Here is an 11274-nt window from a genome sequence, read left to right on the forward strand (position 1 = left end):
AACCGCCCTGAGACCTGTGGGTATAGGGCAGTATATAAATTCTATTATTATTATTATTATTATTATTATTATTATTATTATTATTATCATCTAGTATAAACACATCTATCATCTCTATCAAACTTCTTTTGATAGATGCACTGACCCATTGCACCGCATTTGTGCCAGCGTAAGTGGGATGCCACAGCTGAATATTACCCTATGAATAGAATTATGTAAAATATGCAGATTTGCTCCACTGGCACAGAATTTACAGTACAGTCGTACCTTTGTTGTTGAACTTAATCCGTTCCGGAAGTCCGTTCAACTCCCGAAATCATTTTAAAACCAAGGCACGGCTTCTGATTGGCTGCAGGAGCTGGGCATTCGGCTTCTGAAAAACTTTCAAAAACTGGAACACTTACTTCCGGGTTTTCGGCGTTTGGGGGCCAAAACGTACGAGCACCAAGGCGTTTGAGAACCAATGTATGATTGTACTGTTAATTATTTCTTAGTGCAAACGTCTGCCCAGCTTCGGATAGCTTTGTAATACCAACTTTTCGTTCCGATGAAGAATTCAGTAAACTAAAAAACAACTTTCAGATTCCTGCTTAGCAACAGGGAATGCTCTGCTTCTCTCCTCTTTTGCCTCTCACAATCTGTGCCCCCAGGGAATGACTTGGGCCTAACCCTGCCCTCTGCATGTGTCTCATTATGTTTCACGTATGACACTTTGGAGGCATCTGTTGCTAATGACCCGATGCTATTCTGGGAGGTAGAGTCTTCAAGAAGCCAAGCTGTGTTTTTGGAAAGCATAAATCACTGGAGAGGTTTCCATTGTGTTCGCTGATTTTGCCCGTCACTTTTATTTTAGCACTGCTGTATCATCCTACTTCTGTCACCCTTGTAATTACCCGCTCACAAATTAGTGTTTGTCTCCTAATTGCTTTTTTCCTTTATTTATTTTCTTTGCCACCAGTGCTGTTGGGAATGATCTGCTGTGGCTTTATAAGTTTTGCTGGAGGGATGGCTCTGAGCACAAAGAAACATCTCACCCAGTAATTAAGCTTCCATTGTCTCCCGAGTTTGTTCAAGAGACAGAGACAGAGAGGAAAAAGGCACTCTTGCATGCACTCAGATTTTCTGTTACTTACTGAATTACATAAAATTAAAATGGTGGCTCTTACAAGATGAGAGTAGGATCAGTGGAGAGTATGTACCTAGCTGTAGGGAAGACTGGTGATGTTTGAATCAAAATTGTAGAGTTGGAAGGGACCCTGTGAGGATCATCTTGTGGGATGTGATACATAGGTAGCAGTCAAATACAACATTCCTTGTTTTCCTAGAGTGGATATGCAAGGGAATGTTTGGTCCAGCCAGCCTGAACATCCTGTTTGCTCCTGTGCTGGGACATACTTCCTATTGCATGTGACTAGAGGTGGTCATGACCTTACCTGTGCAGGTAACAAAAGCACAAGGCACGCAGCCCTCCTCCCTCTTTTCCATCTTCCTTTTGTCGTGTGAACTGCAGTGACTGCCAGTCTGCATTCACTGGGATTATCCCCCCATAGCGGGTAGATCCACATGTACATACAGTGGTGCCTCGACTTACGAATTTAATCTGTTCCGAAGGCACCTTCGTAAGTCGAAAAATTAGTAAGTCGAAAAACGCCATTGGAAACACGATTTCCCATAGGAATGCATTGGAAACAGAAAAATTCGTAAGTCGAAGCAACCCTATCTAAAAATTTGTAAGTCGAAAAATCCCTATCTAAAACCGCCACGGTTTTCTTTCGGATGTCGAGACATTCGTAAGCGCGTGGCCATTACCCCCATTCGTAAGTCAAAAAACTCGGTTGGCGAGTCGTTCGTAAGTCGAGGTACCACTGTATTTGTAACTAAGTCTGCCTCCAGGGATCCAACTGTGAACTGAATGTGTGAGTAAACCTCTTTTATATACTTTACACAAGATTGTGGCATGTTTATTCTTTTAAGGGGGATATAAGGGAACTTACCAGGAAGCTGATAGTGAGAGGCTTACACAAGCCTGCAGCCAGTTATCCACTGTGCGTTTAAAGGGGGAATGTAAAATTCTGCTAAGTTATAGAACTTGCTAGCGCAAGTTAGGAAGGATATTAATAAACAATATATCCTCTCCTGCCTCCCTGAACATTCCCACACATCTAGCCCAACCCCCTGCAATGCAGCTGTCCCATATGGGGATCAAACCTGCAACCCTGGCATTATCAGCACCACGCTCTAACCAGCTGAGCTATCCAGGCATGTTACAATGCACTTATAAGTGCTTGCATATTTGTGGCCATGTTTGATTAAGCCCATATGATTGCTCCAGAAAACAGTCTTTGAACGCTAAAACAATGTTTGTGATCTTGACAATGGGTGGGATTTGACAATCTTGACAATGGGTTGTTGCATGTATAGAATGAGATCTACATGTACAATGGGACTTTACCCCCCCCTCCTTCTGCAACCACTAATTCTGTGTTGGAAGAACACCCAGAAAAAGGTTTAAGGGGTGCACAAGGGGAAGAGAGAGGTGGAAAGTCCCACTGAAGTAGTGAATCTCCTCCTTCCCCACTTAGTGCTAAGTTTAATTCTACCCGGTGCTTTTAAAAGACATTTTATAGTGCTTTCAAAGCACTGTGATGCTTTCTGCAGATAAAGCCACTCATATGCTACATTCCTTCAGGAATGTCTGGGGTGCTGTGCATGGAGTCACTGTGTGAACCCTGCCACTGAATGTTTCTGTTCAGTGTTTGGAATAAATTGTACCTGTGACAGTTGACTAACCTGATAAAAGAAGCGTCACCCGGTTTCAGATCATGCAGTAGGAAAAGACTAAAAAAGGCCAACCTGCGAGGTTGAAAGCAGTGGCTGCTTCTCATGACTGGTGTGTGAATATGTTTTGTTTGGAGGGGGCGCACACAACTATTGCAATTCATACTTTGTGTACAGATAGAATAGCAAGAGAGTTCTCTGAGTTTTGGGGATCATCTGTTTCGGTTTCTCTCTGTTGCTCACCCGTCCCAATCTTAAATTCATTTCTCCACATTTCTGCATCCGTTCACGATTTTTATCTCAAGCGTTTTTAATAAGCATTTTCATTGTTAAGAAAACAAAACATACCCTCTTCCATTTCGGATTATTTAATTCTGTAAGGCCAAAGAAAAAGGTACACTTCCTAATGGCACTTAAATCTTTCATTTTAAACAACCTGGACTTGTAAGAAGCCCCACAATACTTTTCATCGGAGGGAGGGTGTTATTTGCTGTATTTAGAAAAAGTGCTAGATTTGTTCGAGAAGTCCCACCTTCAAGCCTTGGGGGCCTTGGTGGCCCTTACAGAGGGAAGACAGGCAGGCAGGCAGGCAAGTACTGCTCAGGAGAGCTAAAGAGGCCAGCTTCCTCTTGCAAGGTGCAAAGATTGAGGGAATCCAATGTGACTACCTGAGTTCACTAGCTGCTCAAGCCATCAGATCTCCTCGCACTGTTCAAAGAAACAGGACACTTTCCTATGAAAATTGTTGGGGTTTTTTTAAGTCCTGAGCAAGTTGGCCAACATTTTAGCGCCTGTTTCACCAATACACACATTTTTGCGAGCAGTTTTTCCTCCCGCCATGCATTTCAATATCATTTCCAGCAACATATTTCTCTCTGCGCCACAATTCCCTGTTTTTGTATGTATTTTGGCATATTCGGGTTCTGAAGGGCAGCAGCAGCAGCCTTTCATATCGGGAAGTGAAAATGAGGTAGGTTCTCATCAAAATGCAAACAAGATCCAACTTCTCCCCTATCCCTATCTGATACAAGTTGTCTCGGGTCTCTTAAGGCCGATCTGGTTTGACTATGTTTCAGATGTACATCACAAGCACAATCAAGACGAAAAGCAGTCGACTCGCCAAGCCTGTCTTGTGCCTGGGGACTCTTTGTGCCGCCTTCCTTACTGGGCTCAACCGAGTTTCTGAGTATCGAAACCACTGTTCGGACGTCATTGCAGGCTTCATCTTGGGAAGTGCAGTTGCTCTTTTCCTGGTAGGTGAATGGCTCTGGTTTCTTCATTTTACTATCCTTTCCACACTGGAAAAACCCCACTGTCATGGTGCCCCTACGTCAGGTTGCAGTGGTTCATAATTCTTACCTTTCACAAGAGCTTGGAGGCAGCAAAAGAGTATTAAAATACATATATATATATGATGCAGACAAACACACCTGTCCCACTGAGGCAGGCCACAGGAACGCCATAGTTCCTGGTAGTAGCCAACATGTGAAATGGCTCTCATGGTGGCCCTACTATAAACCAGCCTGGATGAGGAAAAGTGGTGTCACTGCAAAACAAGACGTTTAGTTTGCTTGGAGGAAGCAAGCAAACCGAGCAAGGTACGTGCCCCATGATTCAGAGGCTGGTGCGAACGGCGGTAGAGGCACAAATGAAGCCATGGTTCCGATGCCTACGTGGATGGCGATAGAGGGCGCACATTGCTCTAGCCAGAATGGTCAGCTCCGAATGTGATTTAGCTCAGTGATTTAGCTCAGTGATTTAGCTCAGTGATCAGCTCATTGCATGTCCGATTCTGGCTGTACTCTGCTGTCCTTCAATCCCATCCTCGTCGCCAGTGTTAAGTTGTGGGTAAGCATAGCAGACGACACAGCAATCTCTCCAAAGCAGCTCTTTATTTGGAAGCTGGAGCAGAACTGAACTGCATTGCCGAGCTGGCCTGCTTTTATAGAGGCTGGCTCAAACAATGTATCAAACACAATTCAAAGTTCCCTCCTAAAGTTCCCTCCTAAAACAACTGTCAAGGACCTGAGGGAAAACTATATACACTAATACATAACAGCTACTATGTCCTGCTAACTGAGGGTCTTCCATGATTGCTGTACTGATCTGGGTTCTCTTCTTCCCCATCCCACAGGGAATATGCGTGGTTCATAATTTCAAAGGAACACATGGAGCTCCTTCTAAATCAAAGCCCGACGAGCAACGAGGAATGCCCCTGATGGCGTTTCCCAGAGTGGAAAGTCCTTTGGAGACGTTGAGTGCACAGGTGCCGTCTATTCTGCCCTCTTGAACATTTTATTCATTCGGGGTAATCTGGTTTGATTAGCCGAGCCAGACTCCTGTTGCTTCCAAAACAAAATGCCATATAATGTTAGGGGAAATCAGTTCTTGCTTTTCACTTGCTCCTCTGTAGCATTTGAGCCCCTACCTCTCCAATCCCCCCCCCAAAAAAACAAATCACCATTACCACCTTCTCGTTGTTCCAGATAAACTGGTTGGGCAGTTTTCTGATGTGTTTTTAACATCTTTGGTGTTAAAAATACAGTGGAACCTCGGTTTATGAACACCTTGGTTTATAAATTTTCGGTTTATGAACACCGCGGACCCATCTGGAACAGATTAATTCACTTTCCATTACTTTTAATGGGAAAGTTCGCTTCAGTTTATGAACACTTCAGTTTATGAACAGACTTCCGGAACCAATTACACCCATGTTTCAGTTTATGAACGCTTCAGTTTAAGTACTTCGCGGACCCGTCTGGAACAGATTAATCCACTTTCCATTACTTTCAATGGAAAAGTTCGCTTCAGTTTATGAACGGTTACTCCGCGGACCGTCTGGAACGGATTAATCCACTTTCCATTACTTTCAATGGGAAAGTTCTCTTCAGTTTATGAACGCTTCAGTTTATGAACAGACTTCCGGAACCAATTGTGTTCATAAACCGAGGTACCACTGTATTGCTAAAATGTTGAAAGGTAAAAAATAGTTTGGGCAATACCTTCATTTTAATTGGAGCAATCCTTCCCAAATTCTTCTCTGTCTGTTGTGAAATCCTGGAGAATGGGGCAGACTCTCTTCTGCCAGTACCTGTTACATCCTTTGAAAGGGAACAGACACATATGAGCTTAGAACTTTCCTTCCTTCCTTCCTTCTTCCTTTCTCTTTCTTTCTTTCTTTCCTATTCCTTGGGCAGAACAATAAAAAAAAAACCCTTTCCACTGGCTGAGTGTTTGTGTGGATTAAGCAGTGGCTTCCCTCCTCCCTCCTTCCTTGCCAGCCTCCACCTACAGATCAATATTAGCATCGATCTGTTAATGCAAACCCCCTCTTTCCAACTGCTGAATGGGTGCTGGAATCGGTCCAGGATCTATTGGACCCCCCCAAGCTTGGGCTCGACTGCTGGCTCCAGATTTCCACCTGTCTCCTTTCCACTCCAAGCACTGTGTGCATCTATGGCCCCACTGCCTCATTCAGTCCCACCAGGGCAGAAGCCAGAGCTAGTATTGCCCTTTAACCTAGGAAGCTGCCTCAGACCACATCAAGCCATCGGTCCATCTCACCCAGTCCTGTCTAAGCTAGAAGTAGCTTAGTACATTTGTACAAAATAGTACATGGGTACATTTTGCCCTGAGAGCTAGATTCAACCCTTTGGAGTTTACTTACCAGAGATAGGGTTATAACTTACTGACTTTTTTTATTTCAAAAGAAATGATTTCCTGTAACATAAGGGGATGAACTTTCACTTAGAAACACTGAAAAAGGGACTAGTTCTTCTCAGTTGTGAAAAAAGTCACACCGAAATGAAAAGTTGGAATAACCATATACTTACTATGGTACTCATAAGTATTAGCATTTTTTTTAAAAAAACTTTATGAGACTGTTTAGAACTTTTACAGATGATTGGAACTTCCTGAAACTGTTTAGAATGTTCTAGAAGAATCCAAATATTGGTCTATAGAAAGAATGTGCAATCAAAGTGATGTGGGAGCTTTATGCTGCTTGCAGCAGGAGCAAAAACAAACTGCAACCTTGGTTTATTCTAAGCCATAAGAAGCAATGTACAATGTGCAAAACATTGTACAAGCATTAGTAAGTTTGCAAGCTCTGTTTTTCCTGTATTATAATAACATGATATACATATTACACAATGCATTATATAGCTACATATACAAAAAACTGATTTGTTGATTTCAGGGAGTGAACATTTTTTCAATAGATTTGGAAATGACGGTTCATTCCTTTGTTTTTCGGCAAAAGTTTGTCTAACTAAGCTACAAGAACATGAGGTGGCAAAAAAGCCATACCCCTAGTGTGTATGTGTGTGTGTTTGTATGTTGTCATTCCACACCTCTCTCCGATACATAGTCATACTCACAGGCAAACACATAATTAGAGACTGAGACAGTGGTGCCTCAGTTTTTGAACGTAATCCATTCCGGAAGACTGACCGAGTTCTGGAACGTTTGAAAGCTCAATAGCCGACAGCTAGGCCTCAGGATCTGGCACTCGGCAGAAGCCGCGAGGCATGTTCGACTTCCGAGGCATGTTCGAAAACCGAAACATTTACTTCCGGGTTTACGGCATTTGAAAACCAAAATGTTCATCAACGGAGACGTTCGAAAACCGAGGTACCACTGTACACTAAGGCAGGCAAATCTCCCTCCTTAGGAGCTACATGCAGATCAGCTGAAGAATCACCCCCTCTCCAATCATCCAGTGATCATTATTATTACCAGGAAAGGAGTGATTTGCATCCCTTTGTGTACTGCAATCCCTCCAGGCCCGGGGTAGCTCAGTCAGCAGAGCATGAGACTCTTAATCTCAAGATCGCAGGTTCGAGCCCCGCTTTAGGCGAAAGATTCCTACATTGCAGGAGGTTGGGCTAGATGATCCTCAGGGTCCCTTCCAACTCTACAATTCTATGAGCTGGCTCTCAGAATGCCTTCACTGGCTGGTATGTGTCCCTGAAGCCTGACAATGCCTGTCACTTGCCTGGATAGAGAAGTGTGTGCAAGAATTAGCCTAGTGTACAACAGTGACCCTTACCAATGTAAGTGACCTTTTGCCTTTCTCGCTCGGTCTACTTTTGCCTCGGGCCCCTCTTGCCAAAGGTCACTCACCCCTGGGTCGACCCATAACCATACAGTGGTACCTTGGTTTTCAAACTTAATCCATTCCGGAAGTCCGTTCCAAAACCAAAGCGTTCCAAAACCAAGGCACCCTTTCCCATAGAAAGTAATGCAAAGCAGATTAATAAATACAATAAATAGGACAGTATTACAGTATAGATGATAAAAATTAAAATTATTATTTTTCTTACCTGCACTAATGGTAGTCATTGTTTGGATTGGGGGTGGGGGGCTTTTATCCATTTCCGCAGTCACACAATCAGTCAGTAGCTGAACTGGGTTCTGCACAGTCACAAAAACAAATGAACCGAAAAAGCCTCAAAAACAAAAACGCAAAATAGCAAAAACAAAAGTGCCAAACTTAATCCATCCCAGAAGTCCATTTGACTTCCAAAATGTTTGAAAACCAAGGCACAGCTTCTGATTCGTGCTGCATCGGACGTTCGGCTTCCGAAAAATGTTCCAAAAACCGGAAAACTTACTTCCCGGTTTTTGGCGTTTGAGAACCAAGGTACCACTGTATCCTGCATAATTTTTTGGATTGGTTTTTATTTATTTTGGCTACCTAACATGAGTCTTGACAATCCAGACTGCATTGTATCATACTAAAAAGTATTCTGTGCTTTGTGTCCTCTCTCTTTTTTCCATAGAATCATTCTGCCTCTATGACTGAAGTAACCTGATCTGAAAGATGGCAAAAGAAGCTATTTTTTATCGCCCTCCGGTACACAATACTCCCACAACGACACACAGTTATGCTAATTGTCAAAACTGTGATGACCAGTATTATGTTATGTCTAGTTAGAAGCTAATGTTTTGTACATTTTTGTATGAGGAAGTGATGTAGCTCACCCTGGAATCCCCCTCCTTCCACTTTTTTGGTCAGCTTTAATATATTTATGCCAGAATTTAAGACAAAAGGGAGGAGGGGGGAACAAAAATTAAAACAAAAAAAAGCGAGAGACCTTTTCTTGTTTTAAAATGTGTTCTGAGGCACTACATCTTTGGGGATTGTTGATGTTTTGTGAGATTTGTACACAGACCTTTTTCGGTTTTGTTTTATATACAATAAATTAAATGAGAATTATAATACTAATTCACTTTTAACATTTTGTTACCAGGGAAAATGCTTCCAGTAAATGAAAGGTTATTGCTGGCGCAACTCTGTGGTACTTTAATGAAGTTACCCCAGAGTTTCCACAGCATGGCCGGGATCTAAACCTTTAGGCTATTGATGATGAGAAATATGTATTTTCTGAGTCCTGATTCAGCATGGTAAGAACATGAGGACTAGCCTGCTGCAAAGTTTTACTCTTCCTGAATAAGTCCCATGGATGTGCACGGGAGTTGAGCACAAGAACTCTGAGCTGCATTGCAGGATTCCTATACATCTCCATGGAACTTCCTCAGGAAATTGACACAGCAGGTGCACGATTGTGAGATCTTCAGGTAGCTTCCTCCAGACTGCTTTCCTTGGGCCTAGGGTCCTCTTTATGTGCAATCCACACACTGCCTTGTGGCTTTTTTTTCCTGTAGTCTTCCCAGCACCTGCTCCCGACAAGGGCTTCCTCACAGGAGCCCACAGACAAATGACTCTTAAAATTTAAAAATAAATAAAACATAACACAGCCTTTGGAGCCATTACCGTGGAAATTATAGAGAAAGCCCAGATGCACAAATGCTTGCCTTGTGCATTGCCTTTAAGAGCACTGCCATGGATTCCATGAATAAGTGACGGCAGTTTATGGCCAATGGCTAAATGTTAAGACCCCCCAGCATTCAATGAGAATGTTGCCAAACTGAGAGCTTAGTGAATTTGTTTGAGAGGACCATTGTGCTGGTTGCACTCAAATAGCCAGCACAATATTGTTCGCGTTTTTATACAGATTTTTTTGATAGAGCCACAAGTTGGGAAGGAAACCCTAAACTGTTATTGCAGTCGCAGGCCAAAGAACGATGGTCTACACAATATGCTTAAGTCCAGCTCGGTGCATATTTTATATATCTATATCTATAAAGACATGCTTCTTAAGACTTGTCTCCTAAGGATCATAAAAACTTCATGTAGGAAACTTCACAGACATGTTCATCCGACCACAGAGTTCTACCAAATTTGCATCTTCGCTGTGAAATGGACAATGTGTGTAATCCTTCCTTTGTGACATTTGCATGCATTTTAAAGACATGGATAACTTTGGGAGTGGCACCGACCCTTGGACCGAAATATCTCTGACCCTTCGGCGCACATGGAATCCTGCCCACTGCAAGGTGCATCGCAAAGGGGCCCCCCTAAAAAAAAATTGGTCTGGAAGGTTTGAAGCCATCACTGTGGTTCCACCTAGTGTTTTGTAATAGGAGTGTAAATGTTTCATTGCTGCATTAGCGCATCATATAACCGCCTAGAAAGGAGCCTTAGGCTAATTTGTTTCTCTGTTCCACTGGTGCTAATATAAAGTAACACCATTCATGCTTTTGACGTGAGTGGGGAATTGGATCCCAGCACTGGAAGCTTCCTACCTATGAGTAACGAAAGCTAGAGGGACTTTAAGACGTAAAGAGATGGGAGCGTTTGTGGCCACGCTTCTTCCTAGCGCTGGCTGCATTTGTGTGGCAGTTTATTCTGCTTGCCCAAGGTTTCCCTAATCTTTAGTTTCCACATGGTATGTGAGCTTTCACGCAACAGTAAAAGCCAGCTCTGGAAATCTACTGGAAGTTTAGCAATGTCCGGAGGGAAAAAATCCTCTTGCAACCCCACTAACCCAGGAAATTGTGGGGGTCAAATGATTAAATTTGGGGCAGTATACCAGCATGCAGTTCTTTCCGGCCATTTTTACGGGTGGATCATGGGCAGCTTTCCTTGCTTGTAGGGAGGGAGCCTTCAAAACTCTCACCAGGCGTAACTTGGCTGCTTCGTACATGGTAATTATGTGTGTGACCCAGTTCTTAAATCCTAATATATCTGGGCATGCCTTTCCCATAGAAGTGCCTGCCTAGTCACCATAAGAACAGGCAATGTCTACCTTCCGTGAGTCCTACCGTGATGCATTTGTATCCAAAACTGGTTTTCCACTTTGCACAGTATTATTGTTAACAGAGTAAAAGAATACAAAAGGGGCCAGTTTGCTGGTCGATCTTCTTTGTCCTAGGGCTTTCCTGCTGCATCTCATTTATTTTCTATAGCATGGTGATAACCAATAGAGTGTTTCCTTTGAGGAATGGAGCCTCTCTTCTGTACTTTTGCTGAAATGTCTACCATGTTGGTTCTTGGGTTTTTGTATAAACTTTTTTTCCAAAAGAGATTGAAAGAAAAAAAAAATACCTTATCACAAAACTCTTTGCATCAGGGCTTTGTCATTTGTTCTA

General features: G+C 42.9%; 1 protein-coding gene across 1 annotated transcript in view; it reads left to right on the plus strand.

Moving 5' to 3' along the window:
* PLPPR1 (phospholipid phosphatase related 1) overlaps positions 1-11274 on the plus strand; it is a 112708-nt gene extending 101434 nt beyond the window's left edge. The window contains exons 6-8 of the mRNA XM_035097401.2: positions 3855-4031; positions 4913-5044; positions 8562-11274. Coding sequence (XP_034953292.1) covers positions 3855-4031; positions 4913-5044; positions 8562-8594 — 342 coding nt within the window. The 3' untranslated portion in view covers positions 8595-11274. The remainder of the gene's footprint in view (positions 1-3854; positions 4032-4912; positions 5045-8561) is intronic.

The sequence above is a fragment of the Zootoca vivipara genome, chromosome 16 (assembly GCF_963506605.1).
Source record: "Zootoca vivipara chromosome 16, rZooViv1.1, whole genome shotgun sequence".
NCBI lineage: Eukaryota > Metazoa > Chordata > Lepidosauria > Squamata > Lacertidae > Zootoca > Zootoca vivipara.